This window comes from Juglans regia, chromosome 13 (genome assembly GCF_001411555.2).
Source record: "Juglans regia cultivar Chandler chromosome 13, Walnut 2.0, whole genome shotgun sequence".
Lineage (NCBI taxonomy): Eukaryota > Viridiplantae > Streptophyta > Magnoliopsida > Fagales > Juglandaceae > Juglans > Juglans regia.
The window spans coordinates 5,035,848-5,062,674 of NC_049913.1; the positions used below are offsets into that span (position 1 = coordinate 5,035,848).

The window sequence follows — 26,827 nt, forward strand, 5'->3', positions numbered from 1 at the left end:
TAACTCCATTTTAGCCCACAAAAAAGTGCAAGCAGCAACAGTACTAACACACAAGCCAATATATGGATCCACTAGTCTTCCATAAATGACTAATATATATGTTGCTTTTAAAAGCTGGAGTTAATATATGATTTTAAAGAGCATGGATGCAAATCGTGCAAATTAATAACACCGTTCGGCGAGCTAAAGCTCTTTTTCTTGCTCTATGGCCCACACGGTGACGCACGCGACTGTCTATTTAAACAGGCTCTCTGAAACTAAACACTCGGAAATGGCCACTTAATTCCTCTGCCAAATTCCCACCGCGACAAGCCAGTACTACTCGATCCCCTCCTCTGTTTGAGACTTCTCGCTCGCTCCATCTCTGTAACTAACCGACCGATATGGCTGACCTGAGATATCAAAATAATGTCATTTTAGCTGGCCAACCCCCGAAATCTCTGGAGGATTTTGATCCTCCAAAGAAACCCGGAAGGAACATGTACGCTATTGCTTGTGCTACTTTGGCCTCCATGACTTCCGTCTTACTGGGTTATGGTCAGTGATTCTGCACTTGTTGAAGGATGATTATAAGCCTATTTTTAAGTTTACTTTTGCGTTTGTTTTCATTGAGGTTTCGTTAACAAAGTGGCATACTCCTAAAGAAACGAGTTTCCATTTTCTAGATCTCCAATTTTCTTGGAAGTAATTTTCTCTGATGTTTGGAAATTAGTTTTCTAAATATGTACGTCCGCTTATGTTGTTTCAGATATTGGAGTAATGAGTGGAGCAATAATTTACATCCAAAAAGATCTCAAGATTTCGGACTTGCAGGTCGAAGTCCTCGCCGGGATACTTAACCTCTACTGCCTCATCGGTTCCTGCGCCGCTGGCAGAACCTCCGACTGGATAGGCCGCCGCTACACCATCGTGGTAGCCCAAGTCATCTTTTTCATCGGAGCTATCTTCATGGGCTTGGCCACTAACTACGCCTTTCTCATGGTTGGCCGTTTCGTTGCCGGCGTCGGCGTCGGTTTCGCCCTCATGATCGCCCCAGTCTACACCGCGGAGGTCTCTCCGGCATCCACTCGTGGTTTCCTCACCTCCTTCCCTGAGGTACGTATGGAGCACGATAATTATCTCAAAGATATTCCTTCGTTGCATTCCAAAGTTTTTTTTTTTGTTCCAACGTACTTTTAAACCGTATCTAATCATCTAAATGCATCAATGGACACTGAATCTCTTTCACATAAACTTTTCTACAGAACATTGACGAGATTCTCTCGACGTGTTTTTGTACAGGTCTTCATCAATCTTGGGATATTGCTGGGGTACGTTTCGAACTACGGTTTCTCTAAGCTCCCAACTAATTTGGGTTGGCGGCTGATGCTGGGCGTGGGTGTAGTCCCCTCTGTTATACTCGGTATCGTCGTTTTAGGCATGCCAGAGTCACCAAGGTGGCTGGTTATGCAGGGTCGACTCGGTGACGCGAAGAAAGTCCTTGATAAAACCTCAGACTCCAGAGAGGAGGCCGATACAAGACTAGCAGACATTAAAGGAGCAGCTGGTATTCCTGAAAATTGCACAGATGACATCGTTCCGGTGCCTAAACAGAACCATGGTGAGGATGTGTGGAAAGAATTATTTCTCCATCCTACACCGGCGGTTCGCCACGCCTTAATCGCAGGTGTAGGAATCCATTTCTTCCAACAAATAACGGGTATCGACTCTGTAGTTTTGTATGGCCCGAGAATCTTTGAGAAGGCTGGAATCGAGTCGACGGACCACAAGCTACTCGCGACGATGGCCGTTGGGTTCACCAAGACCATTTTCATCTTGGTGGCTACGTTTTTGCTGGACAGGATTGGACGGAGACCCTTACTCCTCAGCAGTGTTGCTGGTATGATTTTTTCTCTTGCAATGCTCGGAACGGGCATGACGATCGTCGAACACTCGGATACAAAATTAACGTGGGCAGTGGCTCTATGCATTGCCATGGTTCTAGCATTCGTTGCACTCTTCTCCATCGGGATGGGGCCCATCACGTGGGTATACAGCTCAGAGATCTTCCCGTTGAGGCTACGAGCGCAGGGCACTAGTATCGGAGTGGCGGTGAATCGGGTGACGAGTGGGGTCATCTCCATGACTTTCCTATCGCTGAGCCGTGGAATCACCTTCGGTGGGGCATTCTTTCTCTACGCGTCGATTGCCACGGTATCATGGTTCTTCTTTTACTTCATGCTACCGGAGACACAAGGTCGAACCCTCGAGGACATGGAGGGGTTGTTCGGAAATTTCGGATGGAAGTTTGCTGAATTCAAGAAGGAGAAGAAGCATCAAAATCATGACCTGAACAAGGAATTCAGGAGTACTGGTAATGGGAATGATAGAGGTCAAATTCAGTTAAGTACTAATGGGCAGATGTAATTATATTAAAAGGACAAGTAAAAATGTTTCGTTACAGAATTTAGATATTACCAGTAATGGCATTGAGTAATGCTACATACAGTCGTGGAATGCGCAAATGCCGTGCAGTCGCTTTGAAAAGAGTGGGGTCTACTATTAAAAAATTAATTTCTTTTCAGGTGGGTCCCTTATTTATTCATTTTTTTCAAAGCGACTGCACGGCGACTGCACGCTCACGACTGCAAGTATCATTTCTCAATGGGATTAATGCTGGAGAAATAATATTTGAATTATGGAGTGTTTAAATTTCGTGTAATCTCTTTACAAAAAATGAATAAATATAAAATTTATGTAAAATAAAAAATCTAACAATAAACTTCACTTTGTTTTTTAAAACAGTGGCCGTGAGTCCGTGACACTAACTCACTCAACATGCATAGCATTTAAAGATATGGAGAAGGCTACTGAAAGTTTATGGCGAATTATATATAGGGAAAAGCTTGTGGCCGGATGGGTTTAAAACCAAATTTCACACCGGCCAATTATATCTTGACACGTAAGCCATCCAAACAGAGGCTTGCTGCATCTCAAAGCAGGCGATTCCCTCCCTTCTCCACACGTAATTCTACCGTTCTCTCCATTCTCCCATTCTCGCTGCACTGCACCGCACCTGCATCAACCCTTCTCCAGACGAACAACCCAGACGTAAATCGTCCGTTCTCTCCAAGCCATAAGCCTCTCCGTTCCCATCAGCACCTGCACCAACCCTTCTCTCCCTCTCAAATGAAAGACTCATCTTTCATCTCTGAGCTTGAAATCTCATCTTGTTCTTCCCATCCCTCTCCAATACCAAGTCTGCACTCCCAAATTCATAAGTGTTAGTCACAGAATCCTCAATGTATAAGATTTTTAGAAAGAAAACGAAGATTCACAAATAACAAAATTGCAATAGTAATCACGGTTTGGTTTCAATAAATAAATAAAATTGATAAATTTAAAGCTTATTTATGCTTTCATTCTAAATATTTAAAAAGAAAATTAAATGAAGGGCACAAATAACTGTAGAACAAAAATAATTTGACAGAAATTCGAACAGGCTATCTAATTAATTTCCTCTGTTCAAGCCCCAAACAATAATCAACAGTATAACCCTTCATTTTCCAATTCTGTAACCTCTGGTTTTGCAGTAGCCAAATAGAGAGAACAAAAAATCAGAAGAAACCCAAGAGAAGGTTGCCCAACAATGAAGAACCCAGAACCAGAATCAATAACAAATAAAAAAAAAAACAATTAAAATCAGAGGGAGAGTGAATACCTTGAGGTTTACAAACTGGAAGTTTTTCAAAGAGAGAAAGGGAGAGCTGTTTATGAGCAACACCAATATCAAACAAAATGAGCCTTGAAGATGGATCGTTAACAATGATATCCTTAACCGGAAGCCATAGAAAGAGTTCTTCCTGAGACAAGCCCAACGTGTGGAGAAGGAAATAGATGGGAGGGAATCGCCTGCTTTGAGATGCAGCAAGTCTTTGTTTAGATGGCTTACGTGTCAAAATACAATTGATCGGTGTGAAATTTAATTTTAAACCCATCCGGTCCCAAGCTTTTCCCTTATATATAGGTGCAATTAAAAAGGAACACAGATGCAAGCATGCATTAATGACTGAATGGGAAAGGAATTTATTACATTATCGTTCTTATTTTGGTATCTTGAATTAATGGGTTGGATGTTTGGCCTTTAATATGAATTATGAGGAGTGGCCGATGTCTGTCATGGGGGGTGGGTAATTAATTAAACAAGAACAATGCTATTCATCAGCTTGCAGTTACAGCATATCTCACGTAATTTTTTTTTTTTTTTTTAACATCCAATGCATTAGTGTGCTGCGGCTATAGGCTGAAGTAAATATTTTTCCATTAAACAATGCTCGATGTAGATATGCACCTTAGAACAAGTGGTCCTATTTTGGTCATGGCCAAAAAAAAGGGTCCTCGCGCGATTACATTTTTTTTCTGTGTTTTTTGTTTTTCCATCTTCGACTTTACGATATACTAGGTGGGTAATTTTCCAATAGCTCGACCTCTGTACGTTACACTTAGCTAGTTTTTCAAGTAATGATGATGTGATCGCAAAGATAATAGTTCAGCAGCGTTGTTTAGATTAAGAAAAAATTTATTCATTATTTTTTTTCATTATTTCATATTAGATAATTAATTTATAATTAAAATATAACAACTAATCTATAATTATCTAATACAACGTGATTTAAAAAAAAAATAAAAAAAATTGAAACGATGGGGCGTAACATTACTCATGGAGTAGATTTTTCTAGTCATTGGAAAAACGATAGGAAAAATTGCGCATCGGTACGAAATAGGTCGCATTCAGACTTTTCATATTAAAATATTGGTATCTTTTCGTGTAATTCTTTAAGTTTGAAGGGCTGAAATTGTACGCCTTTGACTTGGGCTGATAATTAACTTGTGAAATATTCACCACCTGTCACGACTCACGACACAATTCTAGTTTATTTTTATAATTCCTTTAAATTCATATTATATAATTATTATAATTTTTTTAAATTATTATATAAAATAAAATGAAATAAAAAATTTTTAAAATTTTAAATCTTAAAATAAAAACAATATAAAAAAATATATTTTAATAATATTTTATTTAATTTTTTCACAGAAAGCGTACGTTGGACCAAATATATATTGATCTCGTGATCTGCGTATCTATTATAATTGTTTTTGAAAAATCTACACCTATGGTCTGAAATTTTCAATCTAATTAACTAGCTATGTCAGTGATTTATAAATATAACCAACTGCTATACTATTTCCGGCCTCCCGTGCCTCAATGAAATATATACAACACATTATATAATATTTTATATAATAATATTATAAAATAAATATATTGTCTTAAAATAATATAAAAATATTTTTTATTTAAAATATAATTATGTAAATTATTATATATAAAATATTTTTCATTAATCATATATGGAAGTCAAACAAACTGCTTAGTATAGTATCATAATATAACATAATATTTTACCGTATTGCATGGGTGGCAACTCGGTCGTGGAAACTGAGATAAAAATTCGTTTTTACTGGATTTTTAATACCATGCGTAGAATGATAAATCCAGCGTGGATAAGTGTATGGATGATAATCGCTCGCATGGTTCTACATATCCATCTAAAATCGAGAGATCGATCGTTGTGCATGCCTTTGTGGCATTTTCGTCCTTTCCAGCATTTCTTTATTTTATTTCAATAATTGGATGTTGGCCATGAGTTGATGATAATGATGACTAGCATTCTTTTGTTTTCTTAAATCACTCTGATCTTTAGCTCAACACAGAACTGACAGTAGTAGAGCAGAGCTAGCTTGCTTGGTTCATGGCCACTTTCTTGAATACTTTGCAAATATTCCCAACAGAACGGCCCCTCTAATTATACAAACCTCTCGATCCATCCCTGATCTCGATCCTGCCAGCTAAATGATCGGGATGGCTGACCGGAAAACTGAAAATAATGCCATTTCCGAACCCCAGAAGAGTAATATTGTGGATTTTGATCCGCCAAAGAAACCAAAGAATAACAGTTATGTTATTGCTTGTGCTGTTTCGGCCTCCATGACTTCCGTCTTACTGGGCTACGGTAACTTTCACGGCCTCTTGCTGCTTTTATTTATACTTTGTATTTATTTTTCTGGTTGATTAAATTAAGAAGTTTTTGTCGGAAATAAATTTGTTTCATTTTTCTTTGATAAAAGAAAGAGAAAGAAATGGAGACTGAGGTGTTGTTTCGAGTTGAGATGCGATAAATTAAAATTAAAAGTGAATAAAATATTATTTTTTAATATTATTATTATTTTAAAATTTTAAAAAATAAATTATTTATTATATTTAATATAAAACTTTAAAAAAATTATAATAATGTGATAATACATCTTTTTACTATCCAATCTTTTGTTGTTTCAGATTTTGGAGTAATTAGCGGAGCAATATTATACATAAAAGAAGACCTGAAAATCACCGACGTACAGGTCGAAATCCTCGTCGGAATCCTTAACCTCTACTGCCTCATTGGCTCATTTGCCGCCGGCCGAACCTCTGACTGGATTGGCCGCCGCTACACCATCGTGGTAGCCCAAGCTATCTTCTTCGCCGGAGCTATCCTCATGGGCTTTGCCACCAGCTATGCCTTTCTCATGGTCGGTCGCTTTGTTGCCGGTATCGCTGTTGGCTACGGGCTCATGGTTGCTCCGGTCTATACTGCTGAAATCTCTCCAACCTCGTCTCGTGGTTTCCTAACCTCGTTCACCGAGGTTCGCTTGTAGTATACTAATTATCTCAAAGATATATGCTCATCTATTGTTTTCCAAGGAACAAAAATACAAATAGCTATATATTGATAATTACTTTAAAGAAAAGCACTTCTAAACAAATGCAATCATTGTAATTTGGTTCCTGCGCGCTTTCGATATTATGTTTTAAATTCATGAAAAGTAACCACCGTACAACATATTACCACGAAAATTTTCAGATAACCATTTCATTGATGATATATGGCTTTCCAAAACATTCACATGATTATTTCGACGTGATTTTTTAGGTCTTCATCAATGGTGGGATATTGTTGGGATACGTTTCGAACTATGCTTTCTCTAAGCTCCCAACTCACTTGGGTTGGCGAATGATGCTCGGAGCAGGTGCTATCCCCGCCATTATAATCGGCCTCCTTGCTTTAGGCATGCCTGAGTCACCAAGGTGGTTAGTCATGCAGGGTCGACTTGGCGACGCAAAGCTAGTCCTTGATAAAATCTCAGACTCTAAAGAGGAGGCGGAGATAAGACTAGCCGGTATCAAAAGAGTCGCCGGCATTTCTGAGGATTGCATTGACAACGTCGTTCCTGTGCCGAAACAAAGTGACGGCAAGTACTTGTGGAAAGACCTGATTCTCCACCCCACACCGTCCGTTCGCCACGCCTTAATCGCAGCTGTCGGTATCCATTTCTTCCAGCAAGTATCAGGTATTGCTTCTATCGTTCTATACAGCCCACGAATATTTGAGAAGGCCGGAATCACGTCGACGAACGACAAGCTATTAGCGACAGTGGCCGTGGGATTCGCCAAGACCATGTTCATCTTGGTTGGCACGTTCCTATTAGACAAGATCGGACGCCGTCCGTTGCTTCTAAGCAGCATAACAGGCATGATTATCTCACTAGCAACCCTCGGAATCGGGTTGACGATCATCGAAAAGTCAGACCAAAAGTTGATGTGGGCGGTGGCTCTGTGCATTGCCACGGTTCTAGCATACGTGTCATTTTTTTCAATAGGAGTGGGGCCCGTCACCTGGGTATACAGCTCGGAGATCTTACCGCTGAGGCTAAGGTCCCATGGAGTGAGCATCGCAGTGGCTGTGAGTACGTCTACGAGTGCTGTAATCTCCATGACCTTTCTCTCACTGGGCAAATGGATCACAACTGGCGGGGCCTTCTTCCTCTACACGTCGTTCGCTATAGTATCTTGTTTCTTTTTTTATTTCATGTTACCAGAAACACAAGGCAGGACCTTAGAAGACATGGAGGGGTTGTTTGGTAATTTGGGGTGGAAGTTATCCAAATTGATGAAGAAGAAGCAAAATGAGGGAGCAGCTATGTAAGCAAAACTGGTTTAATAACAAAAAATAGTGTCCTTATAAGATATTATAAAAAATTCTACTCATAATCTTGAACTATAGACTGACCGACGTACTTGCTATATATTCGTTCTTTTTTTTCCTCTTTTAAGGTAAGTCTATACTACTTATTGAGAGGGGGCTGATGCTTCGGAGAATTTAGTTGTTGCTGGGTTGGATGTCTCTTTTCCTCCGATTACTCACTTACCAAAGCACTAATTTACATGGTATGTACATGTTGGATAAAAAGCTGGACCGCCTCGTTTTAGGCATTAGATTAATGTTTTTCTTTCTCTTATTTGTCATATAGTCTATTATAATTTTTTAATTTTAGTTTCAGGAGAGAGATTTCAATATTTAAATAGGATGTCGTCCTCGTGATAGTAAAAAATAATAAGAAATTGTCTGGGCATTTGTGGCCCGTTTTCATCCTTCCAAGCTGTTTCAACCAGTTCTTTGTCAATTGGGCATTAGAAAAATAATTGGATGTTGAATGTTACTCATTGATAAAACCTCAGACTCCAAAGAGGAGGCCAATACAAGACTAGCAGACATTAAAGGAGCAGCTAGTATTCTTGAAAATTGCACAGACGACATCGTTTCGGTGCCTAAACATAACCATAGTGAGGATGTGTGGAAAGAATTATTTCTCCATCCTACACCGTCGGTTCGCCACGCCTTAATTGCAGGTGTAGGACTCCATTTCTTCCAACAAATAACGGGTATCGACTCTGTAGTTTTGTATAGCTCGAGAATCTTGGCGAAGGCTGGGATCGAGTCGACGGACCACAAGCTACTCGCGACGATGGCCGTTGGGTTCACTAAGACCATTTTCATCTTGGTGGCTACGTTCTTACTGGACAGGATCGGACGGAGACCCTTACTCCTCAACAGTGTCGCTGGTAAGATTTTTTCTCTCGCAATGCTCGGAACGGGCATGACGATCGTCGAACACTCGGATACAAAATTAACGTGGGCAGTGGCTCTATGCATTGCCATGGTTCTAGCATTCGTTGCACTATTCTCCATCGGGATGGGGCCCATCACGTGGGTATAAAGCTCGGAGATCTTCCCGTTGAGGCTACGAGCGCAGGGCACCAGTATCGGAGTGGCGGTGAATCGGGTGACGAGTGGGGTCATCTCCTTGACTTTCCTCTCGCTGAGCCGCGGAATCACCTTAGGTGGGGCATTCTTTCTGTACGCGTCGATTACCACGATATCATGGTTCTTCTTTTACTTCATGTTACCGGAGACACAAGGTCGAACCCTCGAGGGCTTGGAGGGGTTGTTCGGAGATTTCGGATGAAAGTTTGCTGAATTCAAGAAGAAGAAGAAGCATCAAAATCATGAACTGAACAAGGAAGTCAGGGGTACTGGTAATGGTGGGAACGATATAGGTCAAATTCAGTTAGGTACTAACGGGCAGATGTAATTAGATTAAAAGGACAAGTAAAAATGTTTCATTACAGAATTTAGATATTACCAGTAATGGCATTAATGGTGGAGAAATAATATTTGAACTATGGAGTGTTTAAATCTCGTACAATCTCTTTAACAAAATTGAACAAATATAAAATTTATGTAAAATAAAAAATCTAACAATAAACTTCACTTTGTTTTTTAAAACGGTGGTCGTGACTCGTGACACTAACTCACTCAACATGCATAGCATTTAAAGATATGGAGAAGGCTACTGAAAGTTTATGGCGAATTATATATAGGTGCAATTACAAAGGAACACAGATGCGAGCTAGCATTAATGACTGAATGGGAAAGGAATTTATTACATTGTTATAATTTATTATTATTATTATATAAAATAAAATAAAATAAATAATTTAAAATTTTTAAATCTTAAAATAAAAATAATATAAAAATATATATTTTAATAGTATTTTATTTAACTTTTTTACATAAAGCATACGTTGGACCAAATATATATTGATCTTGTGATCTGCGTATCTATTATAATTGTTTTTGAAAAATCTACACCTATGGTCTGAGTTTTTCTATCTAATTAACTAGCTATGCAGTGATTTATAAATATAACCAACTACTATACTACTCTTTCCGGCCTTCCCATGCCTCAATGAAATACATACAATATATTATATAATAATATTATAAAATAAATATATTTTTATAAAAATATTTTTTATTTAAAATATAATTATATAAAATATTATATAAAATATTATATGTAAATTATTTTCCATTAACCATATATCGAAGTCAAACAAACTGCTTAGTATAGTATCATTATATAACATAATATTTTACCGTATTGCATGGGTGGCAACTCGGTCGTGGAAACTGAGATAAAAACTCGTTTTGACTGGATTTTTAATACCATGCGTAGAATGATAAATCCAGCGTGGATAAGTGTATGGATGATAATCGCTCGCATGGTGCTAAATATCCATCTAAAATCGAGAGATCGATCGTTGTGCATGCCTTTGTGGCATTTTCGTCCTTTCCAGCATTTCTTTCTTTTATTTCAATAATTGGATGTTGGCCATGAGTTGATGATAATGATGACTAGCATTCTTTTGTTTTCTTAAATCACTCTGATCTTTAGCTCAACACAGAACTGACAGTAGTAGAGCAGAGCTAGCTTGCTTGGTTCATGGCCACTTTCTTGAATACTTTGCAAATATTCCCAACAGAACGGCCCCTCTAATTATACAAACCTCTCGATCCATCCCTGATCTCGATCCTGCCAGCTAACTGATCGGGATGGCTGACCGGAAAACTGAAAATAATGCCATTTCTGAACCCCAGAAGAGTACGATTGTGGATTTTGATCCGCCAAAGAAACCAAAGAATAACAGTTATGCTATTGCTTGTGCTGTTTTGGCCTCCATGACTTCCGTCTTACTGGGCTACGGTAACTTTCACGGCCTCTTGCTGCTTTTATTTATAGCATCCCTTTAAATTTGTATTTATTTCTCTGGTTGATTAAATTAAGAAGTTTTTGTCGGAAATAAATTTGTTTCATTTTTCTTTGATAAAAGAAAGAGAAAGAAATGGAGACTGAGGTGTTGTTTCGAGTCGTGATAGATAAATTAAAATTAAAATTAAATAAAATATTATTTTTATTTATTATATTTAATATAAAAATTTTAAAAATTTATAATAATGAGATAATACATACTTTTACTATCCAATCTTTTGTTGTTTCAGATTTTGGAGTAATAAGCGGAGCAATATTATACATAAAAGAAGACCTGAAAATCACCGACGTAGAGGTCGAAATCCTCGTCGGAATCCTTAACCTCTACTGCCTCATTGGCTCATTTGCCGCCGGCCGAACCTCTGACTGGATTGGCCGCCGCTACACCATCGTGGTAGCCCAAGCCATCTTCTTCGCCGGAGCTATCCTCATGGGCTTTGCCACCAGCTATGCCTTTCTCATGGTCGGTCGCTTTGTTGCCGGTATCGCTGTTGGCTACGGGCTCATGGTTGCTCCGGTCTATACTGCTGAAATCTCTCCAACCTCGTCTCGTGGTTTCCTCACCTCGTTCACCGAGGTTCGCTTGTAGTATACTAATTATCTCAAAGATATATGCTCATCTATTGTTTTCCAAGGAACAAAAATATAAATAGCTATATATTGATAATTACTTTAAAGAAAAGCACTTCTAAACAAATGCAATCATTGTAATTTGGTTCCTGCGCGCTTTCGATATTATGTTTTAAATTCATGAAAAGTAACCACCGTACAACATATTACCACGAAAATTTTCAGATAACCATTTCATTGATGATATATGGCTTTCCAAAACATTCACATGATTATTTCGACGTTATTTTTTAGGTCTTCATCAATGGTGGGATATTGTTGGGATACGTTTCGAACTATGCTTTCTCTAAGCTCCCAACTCACTTGGGTTGGCGAATGATGCTCGGAGCAGGTGCTATCCCCGCCATTATAATCGGCCTCCTTGCTTTAGGCATGCCTGAGTCGCCAAGGTGGTTAGTCATGCAGGGTCGACTTGGCGACGCAAAGCTAGTCCTTGATAAAATCTCAGACTCTAAAGAGGAGGCGGAGATAAGACTAGCCGGTATCAAAAGAGTCGCCGGCATTTCTGAGGATTGCATTGACAACGTCGTTCCTGTGCCGAAACAAAGTGACGGCAAGTACTTGTGGAAAGACCTGATTCTCCACCCCACACCGTCCGTTCGCCACGCCTTAATCGCAGCTGTCGGTATCCATTTCTTCCAGCAAGTATCAGGTATTGATTCTATCGTTCTATACAGCCCACGAATATTCGAGAAGGCCGGAATCACGTCGACGAACGACAAGCTATTAGCGACAGTGGCCGTGGGATTCGCCAAGACCCTGCTCATCTTGGTAGCCACGTTCCTATTAGACAAGATCGGACGCCGTCCGTTGCTTCTAAGCAGCATAACAGGCATGATTATCTCACTAGCAACCCTCGGAATCGGGCTGACGATCATCGAAAAGTCAGACCAAAAGTTGATGTGGGCGGTGGCTCTGTGCATTGCCATGGTTCTAGCATACGTGTCATTTTTCTCAATAGGAGTGGGGCCCGTCACATGGGTATACAGCTCGGAGATCTTACCGCTGAGGCTAAGGTCCCATGGAGTGAGCATCGCAGTGGCTGTGAGTAGGTTAACGAGTGCTGTAATCTCCATGACCTTTCTCTCACTGGGCAAATGGATCACAACTGGTGGGGCCTTCTTCCTCTATACGTCGTTCGCTATAGTATCTTGTTTCTTTTTTTATTTCATGTTACCAGAAACACAAGGCAGGACCTTAGAAGACATGGAGGGGTTGTTTGGTAATTTGGGGTGGAAGTTATCCAAAGTGATGAAGAAGAAGCAAAATGAGGGAGCAGCTATGTAAGCAAAACTGGTTTAATAACAAAAAATAGTGTCCTTATAAGATATTATAAAAAGTTCTACTCATAATCTTGAACTATAGACTGACCGACGTACTTGCTATATATTCGTTCTTTTTTTTCCTCTTTTAAGGTAAGTCTATACTACTTATTGAGAGGGGGCTGATGCTTCGGAGAATTTAGTTGTTGCTGGGTTGGGTGTCTCTTTTCCTCCGATTGCTCACTTACCAAAGCACTAATTTACATGGTATGTACATGTTGGATAAAAAGCTGGACCGCCTCGTTTTAGGCATTAGATTAATGTTTTTCTTTCTCTTATTTGTCATATAGTCTATTATAATTTTTTAATTTTAGTTTCAGGAGAGAGATTTCAATATTTAAATAGGATGTCGTCCTCGTGATAGTAAAAAATAATAAGAAATTGTCTATGCATCTGTGGCCCGTTTTCATCCTCCCAAGCTGTTTCAACCAGTTCTTTGTCAATTGGGTATTAGAAAAATAATTGGATGTTGAATGTTATTCATTGATTTTGTTTATAAATAAACCTCCTGCGTTGAGCATAGAACAACAACCAGTACTACTGCCTGGTTCGAATTACTCCGCAAGCTAGTATTCCCAGCCGAATCAAAACCTGGCCTTTTGATAAAAGCCCCTCGCTAGCTCCATATATCTTTAGTCTCTCTGGCTAACCGATTGAGATGGCTGACCGGGAAGTTGAAAATAATGCCATTTCCGACCAACCCCAAATAAGTACTATTGTGGATTTTGATCCTCCAAAGAAACCCAAGAGGAATATGTATGCTATTGCTTGTTCTGTTTTGGCCTCCATGACTTCCGTCTTACTGGGTTATGGTTAGTTTTTTTTTTTTTTTTTTTTACACTTATGGTTAGTTAATTATACCCTTCACCTCTTACTGTATATTTATAATATCCCTTTTAATTTGTTTATGCTTTTCCATTCATCACTGCCACTGGTACTGGTTGATTACAACTTACATGAAGGAGTTTTTGTTGGAAATAAATTTGTTTCCTTTTTTACGGAGAGATATAAATGGAGGTCAATAGTATATCCAAAATTAAACACGTACAAGTAACTCTTCAGGGAATTTTTTTTTATCATATTTAATTCCCACATGGAATCTTACCGGATTTTCTACGGAAAATGTTGTCTAGGAAGGTTTGTGTTTAGGATGCTTTCTCAACAGGTCCTCATTTGTTGCTTCAGATTTTGGAGTAATAAGCGGAGCAATAATCTACATAAAAGAGGACCTGAAAATCACTGACGTCGAGGTGGAAATCCTCGTCGGGATCCTTAACCTTCACTGCCTCATTGGCTCGTTCGCCGCCGGCCGAACCTCCGATTGGATAGGCCGACGCTACACCATCATGGTAGCCCAAGTCATCTTCTTTGTCGGAGCTATCCTCATGGGCCTTGCCACCAACTATGCCTTTCTCATGGTCGGTCGGTTCGTTGTCGGTGTCGCCGTCGGCTTCGGACTCATGATCGCTCCGGTTTATACCGCCGAGGTCTCTCCAGCCTCGTCTCGTGGCTTCCTCACCTCGTTCACCGAGGTTGGCGCGTAGCACAATAATTATCTCGAAGATATTCTGTTTCTTTTTTTTTAAAAAAAAAACATATAGCGTTTGATAGTTATTATATATAAAGAAGAAAACAGATACTTACAAACAGAGCAACCATTGATTGGTTCCTATTTTCAAACTATATATTTCAAATTCAACAACAGTACAAGAAATCATCATGAATTTTTCAGATAGTCATTGATGCTCCTTTTTTCCAAGTATTAACATGATTATGTTGATCACGTTTTCCGTAGGTCTTCATTAATGGCGGGATATTGCTGGGGTACGTTTCGAACTACGCTTTCTCTAAGCTCCCAACTCACTTGGGTTGGCGTTTGATGCTTGGAGCGGGTGCTATCCCTGCCGTTATAATTGGTCTCGTTGTCTTAGCCCTACCTGAGTCACCAAGGTGGCTGGTCATGCAGGGTCGACTTGGCGACGCTAAGCAAGTCCTCGCTAAAATCTCTGCCTCTAAAGAGGAGGCCGAGATAAGACTAGCCGATATCAAAAGAGTCGCTGGTATTTCTGAAGATTGCACTGACGACGTGGTTCTGGTGCCGAAACAAAATCATGGCGAGGACGTGTGGAAAGACCTAGTTCTCCATCCCACAGCGTCTGTTCGCCACGCCTTAATTGCAGCCGTCGGTATCCATTTCTTCCAACAATCATCAGGTATTGATTCGGTCGTTCTATACAGCCCAAGAATCTTTGAGAAGGCCGGTATCACGTCAACGAACGACAAGTTACTAGCAACGGTGGCCGTAGGATTCACCAAGACCATATTCATCTTAGTGGCCACATTCCTATTAGACAGGATCGGACGCCGACCGTTGCTTCTCACTAGCGTAGCAGGCATGATCCTCTCACTCGCAACCCTTGCAATTGGTCTGACTATCATTGACCACTCAGACCAGAAGCTAACTTGGGCAGTGGCTCTGTGCATTGCCATGGTGCTAGCATACGTGGCGATTTACTCTATAGGGTTGGGGCCCATCACGTGGGTGTACAGCTCAGAGATCTTACCGTTGCGGCTAAGGGCGCAAGGAGTGAGCATCGGAGTGGCGGTGAGTAGGTTGACAAGTGCGGCAATCTCCATGACCTTTCTCACCCTAAGCAAAGGGATCACCATTGGTGGGGCCTTCTTTCTCTATGCGTCGATCGCCACTTTGTCTTGGTTCTTCTTTTATTTCATGCTACCAGAAACACAAGATAGAACCTTGGAGGGCATGGAGGGGTTGTTTGGTAATTTCGGGTGGAAGCTCACTAAATTTAGGAAGAAGAATGACGAAGTTACATAAGAAATGAATGAAAACAGAAAATAAATTTAATACAATCTTCTTGTTATAGTGTTACGTCTAGTTTATTTTTACAATTCCTCTCATTTTATCTTATTTAATAATTATAATTTTTTTTAAATTTTTATATAAAATAAAATAAAAAATTAATTTTTTTATATTTTAAAATAAAAATAATATTAAAAAAATATATTCTAATAATATTTTATTTAATTTTTAATTTTAATCTTAAGTCAATTCATTTTATATGTGAAAACAAATTAAGCTGTTTAATAAACTCGCTGTATTTAATCGGTTTATATTGATTAATGATATATATATTGAAATAAAATATCACTGACAATATATCAATCGATAGAAGACAGTAAAAAGTTTTTAAAAAAAAAAAAAAAAAATTTCTCTTTATTTTTATTTTTTATTTTTTGTTGATAAAAAGATCACTTATCATTCATAAAAAAGACATATAAATATGACTTAAAAAAGTCAAATACAAACGTTAAAGCTTCCTAACATACTACAGTTTACAGTGGTTGACATGGTCTAGTCCAGACGACATATCACTAAAGATCGAAGTCTAAAGGATCTGCCGCACACATCTCTATCCTCGATAGAAAAAATGTAACCAGGTGACAAAATCTATACTCCAATTAAGTGGAGTAGGGTGCTCCAACCCCACACACTACCAAAGCAGAGAGGGGACAACACATCATTGGGACGAATGGACAAATTTTATTTTTTTATTTTTTTATTATTAACATATAAAAATACAAGACACTAAATAAAATATAAAAAAACTATAGAAACACTAGAAAAGGACTGCTGGACTGCTATGGTGGCTGCAATGGCGCGTGCAGCACACGCGCCACCCCGGAAGAAATCCGCCATCTCTTTGTTATCACATGCCAAAAAGATTCGAAATCATGATAAGATCGGCGGGGATGACCATTAATAATGGTGAGAAAACGTCAAAATCACTTGAGGAATTAGCCCCACCAACACATGGAATTGCATGCATGAACCCAAAAGCAAAAGAAAGGGAAGCAAGGAGTCAGTAATTTTAATTATCAAAAAATCTTCACAACTTCTTAACATTTCACACTCTATATTATTTTTAATTTTTATTATTATTATTTTTTATTAAATATTTATTATATAAATAATGAATAAAAAATTTGAAATAATATAAAAAGAATAATGACCAGTTGTGTAGCAATGCTCTTTAATTATTAGGTGAGGGAAAGTTGAAATTAATGACCAGTTGAGAACGATGTTTAGCATTGATTGGTTCTTCGTACGAATGTGTAGTGTGACTATTGTCTGTTGGTGAAGCTCTAGCATCCTGGCTAGATTCCTAGCTACATCATCATTTTTCTACTGCATTTATAACATTTTATTTTCGTATAAATTCTTCCGTTGCAAACTTGCACCAGCTTAATTTGGAGGATTAATGACTTCACTTGGACTGAGTTGAGACTAGATAAAATAAAATATAAAAATATTATTAGAATAAATTTTTTAATATTATTTTTATCTTAAAATTTAAAAAAATTAAATTATTTATTATATTTTATTTAAAAATTTGAAATTTTTTTAATGATTAGACATCAATTCATTATCTAAACAACTCCTAAGTTTTTGTTTGACTTCCTCCAATAAGTAACTTCAAACTTCTTGTAGTTTGTAGTTTGAACGACCATTCAACTCAGTTTCAGAGAGAGAGAGAGAGAGGGAGAGAGAGGGTTTTGGGTCAAACTGCTCAAGTCTTCATACCGTACGTGTATACGTATTGGGCCATGCTCTCTAGCCCAAAAGTGGAAAGAAAAGAAGGTGAGCAAGATTACAGAGTCAATCTCTGTACAATAAACAGGAACGATTTTGTTTGAGCAAAACCCATTAAAGTGAGTTTGGGCCAACCATCCTGCTTTGAGGGTAATGATTTTGGTGGATCTCTTGGACCAGCTCTGGCTTTGATTGGGAGTGTGAAATCATTTTGGTCCAGCTCGTGCTACGTTGCCCGAGTCACTCGGTACTACTACTATGAGTAATGTAGATACAATCTTAAGGTATGTAAGTTTTGTATAATTTTTTTGAAATTTTTCATGTGAATGTTAGATTTATTCAAGTGGAGTATGAGAGACTTGCACACCTTAAGACTGTAAATCTCATTTTTCAAATAATATTAATACAAATGAAAATCACGATATAGAAAAGAAAGAAAATGTTGGTCAGGATTCAAGAATCCTAAGACGTACACCTCCAAACTCAAATTAACAAGAAAAATGTTAGGTTGTCCTTCCAAAGTGACCGCTCACTTTGACCACTAGTATAAAAGTGTGTTTTTTTAACATTAAAAAGAATTGCACAAAGTGAGTGGTTACATTGGAGGTAAAGTAGCACCACCCAATTAAATAAACCAAAAGGGGAATCTAATTTAATGTCCACACTTGTAGGAAGGAATGAAGGAAGAACAAAAATAACACACACACGAGAGAGAGAGAGAGCTCTGCAACTTGGTCACACATAATCCTACCCTCTTCTTCGAGATGCTTGCCTGGATGTGCAACTGTGCCCCCAACCCAATATCCATTTTTCTAGATCTCCTCAGATCCCACTTTCTCACTTTGTCGACACATAACTCTCCGTTGAGCATGAAGGTAATTTCATATTTGGACTCTCTCAAAATTATAGTCTGTCATGATCATGAAGGTTAAAAGCTTAACCAAATTAGTATCCAAAATTTTTTGGACTTTTGGATCAATAGTTGAGTCTTTAATAATTAGTATTAGAGCAAAGACCACGTCACAAGTTCAAGTCAAGGAGGGGAGCGACCTACAAGTTGATTAAAATGTTTTGGTACTATGTATGAACATGGTGTTAACTCATTGAATATTGATAGATGAGTGAAGTAGTCAAAAGGGAAAGGGTTACCACCAAGTCAGTGTCGATAGAGTGGGGCATCGTGGACGTCTAATTCGAAAGTGTAGTGGAATATTATGATCCTGAGAATTAAATACTTAACCAAAATTAGTATTCAACAATCCTAAAACTTTTGAATTAATAATTGGATCTTTAACATAGCCATTATATCATCTTTATCGCAAAATGATCATAGTTTTCATGTTTGAAAGTTTGGACCACATTGACAAGGGCATGCATGCAGACTTCCAGTACCTTAGGTCATTGGGATTACTTCGGACCGAGCGTCTATGTTTTCAACTTGAGTGGGCCGGACTAGGTGTGCATCGAGTTATATGTGTGGGTGACTTTAGTATGTCACATAATTTTTGGAAAGGAAATAGGTTAGTCCTAATGCAAGATATTAACTCATAATTCTTACGACCAAGATGATTAATATTTCTAACCCAAATAAAAAACAAATAAGGAGTATGTGAGATTTCTTAAATAAAAAGTAGAAATCCAAGAAAATGTTTGGTATAATTAGATCACAAGAGACGGGGAGATAGCTATTGAAGTCATTTGTGTTAAAAAATGAAGAATTAACATGGTGCTTTCTCAAAATGATAACAATTCTATTAGGGTGTTTGTCCCACAACTTGATGATGGACAACAGAATGGTACACACTCAAATTGTGCACAAATGATCTCTATATATAGACTACATAACATTGGTTGGCAAATGACACAACCATTTGTAGGGAGCATAATCGTTTGACTAAATCAAATGGTTGTATCACTTGACATTTCCTCAACCAACAACTCCTATAGGAACCATCGACATAAAGATGTTGTAAATCTAAAGGGTACTATACCGTTTGGTGTGTGATCACAACCCTTAAATCTACAATTTGTGATGATTTAAAAGTCATATACATCATTTACCAGCACAAAGTCTATTTGTGACTTTTTGTTACTGTATATCTAGAATATCAAAATTTTCATTGACCGATAAATATCAATTGCATCTAATTTTTCATCCAATTAAGAAATTAAGTTATATAAAAGCTTTACAAGAAACTTGCACGCCCTCGTCCCCCCTTCACAGACATGTTCATCATAGGTGGGAGAACTTAAAAAAAATTATATAAACATAATTTTCGCTTTATTATTCCTACAAATCTACTTTGATGTGGACATAGAATGATCTTGAATTCATAAATATTTGTTAGAACTATTGTTAGAAAGGATTTGCATGCACCAACTATTTAGCTAGCTAGGTTTATTCATAATATTTACAAACTTCAATAAAAATTTAGGGTGATATACATGTGTATATATGCTTTAATTTTTGCATATACGTGATACTTATTTAACTTGGGTAATAGCAGTGATAAATACTTCCCCTCTTGGGTGAGTTAGCAAGCTGAACTGAAAAACAAGTTATAATTTTAATGTTATGGCATCATGGTTGTAATACCTGGGCCTAGGGCCCAAGCCCAAACCTAGGCACAGGCCCACGGCAAGCCCAGCCCTTGAGCCTCTACAAGATGTCGTTCGATGAGTTTTCTTCTTCCCACTTTCATTCTCTTCCCTGACGGTTTTTCCAGTTCAGTTTTCTACATCCCGAAATTCCCTCCACCCCGATACCAAAACCCCCACGTCTCTACAGTTTTCTTTTACTCTTTTCCTCACATCAAAACTTCTCTCTACAAACCACTTTTTCTCTCTATGTGCCGATCTCTATCTCTCTCCCTCTCATACAAATTTCTATGAGTGTGGGTGTTACGGTGCATGGATCTCCTTGGATTGGTGTCGCTGTCGAGTCTCCTCACCAAAAGTGTTGAACGACGGTAAGCCCTTCTCTCACTCACTCTCACACGCACCCACATTAATTTCCACTCACGAACTCCTTCATAGATCACTCATCCAAACTGTGTCGTGTTGTCGCAGCGAGTCGCGTCATCACAGGTGGACTTTCCTTTCACCGATAAGCCCACGTCTCTCTCTCTCTCTCTCTCTCTCTCTCTCTCTCTCTCTCTCTCTATGTTCATCGTTCCACCCGAAATGGTTGCATTTGATTTTACTTTAATTTATTTGATTTAATTATTTCAACCTTACCAATTATATAGTCGCGCGGCACTCTTATGTCCATGTGTATTCAATTACTACCAATGCCTCCATATTCTTCCCTTTTCACTATACACGAACTCAAACATTGGTAAGGCCCTTTGCTGTCTTGAATTGTAGTTTGTTGCCCTCTGTGATTTATTTTCCCTTTGTCACACAATATTCCCTCACTATCCCTTGGATTTTATTTCTTACTCACGCAACACATACTTTTGTTAGAACTATAATAGACCAGTCCTTAATAGCACATTTTCGCCATCATTCTAGTTGTATCAATTACACAAGAATTTAGTATGGTATTCAAGCACTAGCGAGATGAATTTTCTGTTAGCTACACATTTTATATATATGGTATATTTTGGAAGTTATGTCGTCTCTTTTGGCATGTTAGAAATGGTAGAATTGGGTTTTTGTTGGTTGAGCCGAAGTGTGGACAGATTATACTTGTGGTGCGTTGGCTGAATTACTGTGATTGTTTAGGTTGACTTTCGGCTGTTTGGAGATGGAGTTACATGCCTGTATTGAGTTATATGCTGGCGGTATTGAGATTTATATATGGTGGATTGGAGTTGACTTGATTGTTTGGGTCAAATGTGATCGTTAGAGTTGATGAAAGATTGACTTGAATCTTAGATTGTTGCTTTTGGGTTGATGTTGGTTATGGAAAAATGATGTATCTGCTGTCTTTGTCGGACACATTGTGATGGTGTGATGTGAGTGCTTAATAAACAGCTTTGGAATCGAGTGGGGGCTAGTTAATGTAAACTAACTAGTTAGGGGCTTGTGTTTTGTTAGTGTAAGCTTGTAAAAATTTTATTGATAAGTTTTGTGCGGGTATTAATGTTTACTTATGAGAGACTAGAATGTTATTTCGGTTACTGTGATACGGCTAGAATGCGGACTCAATACGTAGATAATACACGAAAGTCAGGTAAGCGGCGTTCCTATACTAGACTTTCCATAAAAGAAAATGACTGAGGTTGATTTTAGAAAATATGCATGTTTTGTTATGAAATGAAATGTGAAAACAACCTCATATATATGTTTTGCATACTCATAAAATTTGTATAAAGATGAAGTATTTTTGTCATGACTGTGTAGACATGATCAAACTTATTTTTGGCATTCTACTTTTGAACTGTGCAAAAAGAGCGAGTATGAAATTTGAAATTTTTTGCATGTGATGTAAAGATGTTCTGAATCTATTTTTAGAATATGAGAAATGATCTGAATCTATTCAATAATCAAATTTGATATGATGTGGCATCTGAAAAACCTTTGGCATGACTTTCTGATTCCGTGTCTGGTTATATTCCTATTTTGTTCCGTTAAGGCCCCTCCACGGGTGATATAGTGGTATACGACTCCGTTACGAGTAATAGTAATTGTATGTGGCCCCGCCACGAGTAATAATAGTGGTATACGATCCTGTCATGGATAACAGTAATGGTATACGACCCTGTCACATGTGATAATAATGGTATACGATTTTGTCACGAGTTATAATAGTAGTCTCTGTTTGAGTGTACACCATTTAGTGACAGAGTGAGTTATGTTATGTTTGGCTATCTACAGATGCACAACCCTACCACAAAGGGTTAAATATGACCTATGTTCCGATATGATGCTTGTTCTGCATCCTGAATTATGTAAATGTTCATGTTTATATATTAGTATATGTTATCTGCTTACTGAGTTATTGATAACTCACCCTTCATATTCATAATATTTCAGATGATTTTGATGGTTCAGCTGATGATCAGTAATAGAGTGCATTGGCAACATTAGTTGAGGATAGTAGTTGGGCACCTCATGGTACTATTTTTGTTGAGAGATTTATTTTATTCAGTAGATGGATTTTAGTATGTTTTGATGATTTATGGAGACTTATGTAAACTCAGGTCCTTTTTACTATGTTATTTGAGATATGCGAAGCTGTTGATCTATTTTATTTGATTTATTGTATTAAAGATATGATAAATGAGTATGTGTAGTTAATCAAATTGAAGAAATTTATGTTTGATTTGGAGTCCTTGGAATTATATATTTAGATATGGAGTATATATTAGCATTATTGAAATTAATTATCAAATAATAGTAGTTTACTCCTGGACCTCCACGATCGGGACATTACAATGGTTGCTTCTATGTAATGACATTGAGATTCCCCACTATATTCAAGAACCTCATATACATGAATGATCTTTTTTATTATTTTTTTGAATATTTGATTTTTCAGAAACAAAATCGCCCTAATTTTCACATATATTTTTATCAACAAGTTATAAAATTTAAATTTGAACTAACAACAACTGCATGCAAGACATGATTAGAATAATTCCATTATGGAAGATTATAAACTAATTGGAGGCCGGATTACGAGCCAAATTGAAAAGACAAAGCAACTAGATAGATCTGCATCCAGAGATGATCATCAAAAGCCCGGCAGAAAGAAACGAAATTAACATAGGAAAATAACTTCAAAGAACAGGCCAAGATGATGATCTTTATCGATCAAAAGGTCCACTAAGATCGAGTTGTTTACATAATCCAAGATAAGTGAGATAAAGAACTCGATCCTTAGCACCCGTCCTGTGATTCTTGGTGTGCTTGCAGAAATACTTCAATTGCTCAAGCGTGCAGCAACCAAGCATTTGTCCCAGAAGCAAAAACAGCCAGTTTATCGCCTTCTTCTTCTGCGAGATAATCGGCTTCGCGCTGTTTTCTTGACCGCAGAACTCGCACTTTGGAAGAACCGGATTCATCCATTTGCTCGGCGCCCTGTCATGCATGCTGTTCTTGTTCTCCGCGATATAATGCCCAACTTCGTTAAACGTTTTCTCCAGATTATACCCCATCTCGTACTGACGCTCGCACCGCTTGCATTGGACGAAGCCCGTAATGGTATCGATTTGCTTGGACAGCAGGCATTCGAGACTGTAGACCGTGGCTCGACGTGTTGTGGCCCACGGGAACGGAGCTATGACGGTGTCGGACTTTCCCTCGCGCAGCACCCGTGACTGGTTTCGACGAGCGCGTATGGGGCGAGAGGGGCCGCCTTCTGGACCGCACATAATCAGGGGGGTACTTGAACTCGAGGATTCCGGCACGAATGGTACTATTGGCACCGCGTATAGATGGTGGGGTACTTGAAGTGATATTGATTGAGTCAGTGGCGGAGGGGGAGATGTCGGCGGCGGAGGAAGTGGCTGATCTACCGGCACAGAACGCTTGGGAGGACGATAAAAAAGAGTAAGAGCAAGCTTCAAATCATCATCTTCTTCGTCGTGCTCTTGTTGAAGCTCGGTTGTGAGTATGTATTGATCTGGGCTATTGTTGTTTCTCAAATCTGGGCTACGGCTATGGCTATTGTTCTTTCTCTTCTTTAGTTCATCACGGTCTTCCTTATTCATGTTCATGATGCAGACTTGGAATAAAGAAGAGAAAAGACAAGACCTAGAAGAAGCAGACGTTGTGCAGATAGAATAGAGTTGTATCTCAAATTTATAGGAGATCAGGAGTCCAGGACTATTCAAATTCTTGTTTAATACTGATTTCCCTTTACCATTGTTGACTGGGTCATACCATATTCCGGAGAAATTACCACATGCGTGAATGTCTCCTGTCTACATGCAGCTGTTAATTAAATTTCGGAATGCATGCCAATATTCTTTTCTTTTTCTTTTTTTCTCGAGAAATTAGATGCCAATATTCTTTGTACATTATATTAACTAGAACATGGCACGGTCCATGAACTGCATCAACATTAATTATCATATATATATACACACACATAATTTCTTTAATAATATACATCAATTAATAATTTCAAATCAAATTGTTGGGATTCTCTAGAATTTTTTTATATACCACTTTCTAATTTGAAATCCGAATTTAGATAAGTTATACTTTTAATTAGTGCAGATCGATGATATATAGGATATTGAAGAATTTGAGGAAATTTGTCCTTGATAAAACACTATTTCTGTTATGTTTTAATTAGTGATAGAATTTCAAAAAATAATAAAGAAGACGTAGTTCAAATGCTAGTCATACTCTTTATTTTTTCAGGATCGAGGGAGGGAGTGAGTGAGTGAGTGAGTTCTATTCAAATTCCAGTGTGTCCAAAGTGATCCGATATAATCGAAATGATAGACTCGACCAATAACTAATTTCTCTTGAATTTCGTAGAGTTCATTAATTTAAATTGACTTAATTTAATTACTATCCTTTTTCCCCCCCTTTTCAATCCAGTGCATGCATTTACACGTGGATTTGTTCTCAAAAATTAAGTAATTGTGTGAATTCTTGGAGACGTGCAAATACAACATTTATTTGTGTCCACGCAAGAATATTATTTTGAACTTAATTTCACACGTTTCTTTTCCAAAGGTAAGGATCGGCGCCTATGGAAGAAAATTTAGGGATATATGATAAATTATCATATATAAACGGAAAATGTGCAAATTTGAAACTCGTGTAAAAATATTTATAGTATTTTTTAATTTCAAATAAGTTAAAGAGTACTACGTTTAGCAAAAAGTATTATTCAAATTTTAAAAAAATTATCACTATACAATTAGTTTAAGATAATTACAATTTTTAAATTTTAAAAAATATGATCATTATCTTTAAAAAATCAAATAATCATTATTTTTATTTCAAAAAGTACTTTTTAAATCTGTTTCCAAACAAATTGATTTAAACACATGGTTCCCAGATAACTTTTTAAGAACTTATTATATACTATAAGTTACAAACTTTAAAACTATTAATTATATTTTCTATTACAATCTCTAGCATACGGCTTGACATGACTCAACGTTTATTTATTATTGCAAGGAAAGAAGACATTTGCGGGGTTAGATGATCTAACCCCATTATTAATTTACTATATCATCCCTTTTGTAGTTGTAAAGGAAAAACATACAAATTGAACTATAACGGAATTGAGAGAGACCATGGTCTACGGCACCCGTTAGCTAGTTGGCTTAAACGAGGGGACTGCCCTTCATTTGGCCACGAGAGAGCTTGATTAAGGGAGACGTGGATAGACCAAAATAATTATTGAGCAGTCACAAATTAGATATACACGATAGTCTCATTTTATGATAATTAAAAATTATTGTTTATATAAACAAATTTAATAGTATGATATAATATAAGAATTCTACTACATATAATTATTTTTACCTATTTTTTGTACGTGATGGTCTAAAGTAATTATTTTATATTAAAAAAATAATATAAATAATCACATTAATAAAATATGTAAGAATACGTAAAAATGAGTACACATAAATTTTTTGATAATATAATGTTATAGATTAAAAGTAGCATGCCATTCATATTTTTATACTACTTAAAGGGCTATGACTCCATGACCCTTTCTAGATAGTAGGTCCGTGCATGAACATTGGTAATTAATTATTCAAATTTACATTATCTCAGTTTTGAAAAAATAAATTTACATCAATTATGCCGGAGCAAGCATATTTGTTTATTAATTAATAAGTAACGATACAGCCACGACTCTTATTTACTACTCGTTTCTTAATTAATCAAGACAAACGTACAATTTCATTAATAATTAAATTTCAATTTTATAATCTATAAAAAAAAATCAATTTTATAAAACTATAATACATTCAACGTAGAATTCTAAAAAAATAATGAGAGCTGTTTAATTATTTTCCTTGATCAATTCAAGATGTGAAATGCTTTGGATCGGTCCATCCGAAAATAATGCTTTAACAGCGTCTAATAATACTCTACCCCGTCATCAATTTCATAAAAATTACAATAGACTCGTTACACTGAATAATGAAACACATCTACACATCTCTCCATTCAAAAATTAATTTGAACCCCGTTAAATCGAAGAACACCATCTCCCCCATCGCCCACTGTCACATGACACCATTACCAGTCCATCAACACCATTAGTAATAAAAAAAGAAAAGAAACCTAATTTTTCAAG

At 37.4% G+C, this 26,827-nt stretch overlaps 6 protein-coding genes and 1 pseudogene across 6 annotated transcripts; 5 read left to right on the forward strand and 2 right to left on the reverse strand.

The window, feature by feature from the left end:
* The first annotated feature begins 253 nt into the window (after positions 1-253).
* Positions 254-2,456, forward strand: LOC109012061 (polyol transporter 5-like). Its single transcript, XM_018993505.2, has 3 exons — positions 254-537; positions 749-1,095; positions 1,282-2,456. Exons 1-3 carry the CDS (start codon positions 384-386, stop codon positions 2,404-2,406), a joined length of 1,626 nt encoding a protein of 541 aa, XP_018849050.1. The 5' UTR covers positions 254-383; the 3' UTR covers positions 2,407-2,456.
* A 541-nt stretch (positions 2,457-2,997) lies between these two features.
* On the reverse strand, positions 2,998-4,100 carry LOC109012068. The gene is made up of 2 exons (XM_018993519.2): positions 3,701-4,100; positions 2,998-3,240 (listed from the first exon to the last, which is right to left on the reverse strand). Exons 1-2 carry the CDS (start codon positions 3,975-3,977, stop codon positions 3,185-3,187), a joined length of 333 nt encoding a protein of 110 aa, XP_018849064.1. The 5' UTR covers positions 3,978-4,100; the 3' UTR covers positions 2,998-3,184.
* A 1,593-nt stretch (positions 4,101-5,693) lies between these two features.
* On the forward strand, positions 5,694-8,164 carry LOC109012062 (polyol transporter 5-like). The gene is made up of 3 exons (XM_018993506.2): positions 5,694-6,056; positions 6,380-6,726; positions 7,014-8,164. Exons 1-3 carry the CDS (start codon positions 5,897-5,899, stop codon positions 8,064-8,066), a joined length of 1,560 nt encoding a protein of 519 aa, XP_018849051.1. The 5' UTR covers positions 5,694-5,896; the 3' UTR covers positions 8,067-8,164.
* Positions 8,165-8,574: 410 nt separating this feature from the next.
* Positions 8,575-9,387, forward strand: LOC109012069 (annotated as a pseudogene).
* A 1,220-nt stretch (positions 9,388-10,607) lies between these two features.
* Positions 10,608-13,051, forward strand: LOC109012063 (polyol transporter 5-like). Its single transcript, XM_035684191.1, has 3 exons — positions 10,608-10,968; positions 11,265-11,611; positions 11,899-13,051. Exons 1-3 carry the CDS (start codon positions 10,818-10,820, stop codon positions 12,949-12,951), a joined length of 1,551 nt encoding a protein of 516 aa, XP_035540084.1. The 5' UTR covers positions 10,608-10,817; the 3' UTR covers positions 12,952-13,051.
* Positions 13,052-13,363: 312 nt separating this feature from the next.
* On the forward strand, positions 13,364-15,879 carry LOC109012064 (polyol transporter 5-like). The gene is made up of 3 exons (XM_018993509.2): positions 13,364-13,798; positions 14,172-14,518; positions 14,782-15,879. The coding sequence occupies exons 1-3, from the start codon at positions 13,645-13,647 to the stop codon at positions 15,823-15,825; spliced, it is 1,545 nt and encodes a 514-aa protein (XP_018849054.2). The 5' UTR covers positions 13,364-13,644; the 3' UTR covers positions 15,826-15,879.
* Positions 15,880-23,171: 7,292 nt separating this feature from the next.
* On the reverse strand, positions 23,172-24,527 carry LOC109012065. Its single transcript, XM_018993511.2, has one exon. The coding sequence runs from the start codon at positions 24,264-24,266 to the stop codon at positions 23,355-23,357; it is 912 nt and encodes a 303-aa protein (XP_018849056.1). The 5' UTR covers positions 24,267-24,527; the 3' UTR covers positions 23,172-23,354.
* Between the last annotated feature and the right edge of the window lie 2,300 nt (positions 24,528-26,827).

Bases quoted from the DNA above. Each gene is read 5' to 3' on its own strand.
- LOC109012061 (XM_018993505.2), top strand. From the start codon at position 384: ATGGCTGACCTGAGATATCAAAATAATGTCATTTTAGCTGGCCAACCC. The intron at 538-748 runs GTCAGTGATTCT...ATGTTGTTTCAG, and splicing joins TTCCGTCTTACTGGGTTATG to ATATTGGAGTAATGAGTGGA. The intron at 1,096-1,281 runs GTACGTATGGAG...GTTTTTGTACAG, and splicing joins TCCTCACCTCCTTCCCTGAG to GTCTTCATCAATCTTGGGAT.
- LOC109012063 (XM_035684191.1), top strand. From the start codon at position 10,818: ATGGCTGACCGGAAAACTGAAAATAATGCCATTTCTGAACCCCAGAAG. The intron at 10,969-11,264 runs GTAACTTTCACG...TTGTTGTTTCAG, and splicing joins TTCCGTCTTACTGGGCTACG to ATTTTGGAGTAATAAGCGGA. The intron at 11,612-11,898 runs GTTCGCTTGTAG...GTTATTTTTTAG, and splicing joins TCCTCACCTCGTTCACCGAG to GTCTTCATCAATGGTGGGAT.
- LOC109012065 (XM_018993511.2), bottom strand. From the start codon at position 24,266: ATGAACATGAATAAGGAAGACCGTGATGAACTAAAGAAGAGAAAGAAC.
- LOC109012068 (XM_018993519.2), bottom strand. From the start codon at position 3,977: ATGGGTTTAAAATTAAATTTCACACCGATCAATTGTATTTTGACACGT. The intron at 3,241-3,700 runs GTATTCACTCTC...TTGGGAGTGCAG, and splicing joins TCCAGTTTGTAAACCTCAAG to ACTTGGTATTGGAGAGGGAT.
- LOC109012062 (XM_018993506.2), top strand. From the start codon at position 5,897: ATGATCGGGATGGCTGACCGGAAAACTGAAAATAATGCCATTTCCGAA. The intron at 6,057-6,379 runs GTAACTTTCACG...TTGTTGTTTCAG, and splicing joins TTCCGTCTTACTGGGCTACG to ATTTTGGAGTAATTAGCGGA. The intron at 6,727-7,013 runs GTTCGCTTGTAG...GTGATTTTTTAG, and splicing joins TCCTAACCTCGTTCACCGAG to GTCTTCATCAATGGTGGGAT.
- LOC109012064 (XM_018993509.2), top strand. From the start codon at position 13,645: ATGGCTGACCGGGAAGTTGAAAATAATGCCATTTCCGACCAACCCCAA. The intron at 13,799-14,171 runs GTTAGTTTTTTT...TTGTTGCTTCAG, and splicing joins TTCCGTCTTACTGGGTTATG to ATTTTGGAGTAATAAGCGGA. The intron at 14,519-14,781 runs GTTGGCGCGTAG...CGTTTTCCGTAG, and splicing joins TCCTCACCTCGTTCACCGAG to GTCTTCATTAATGGCGGGAT.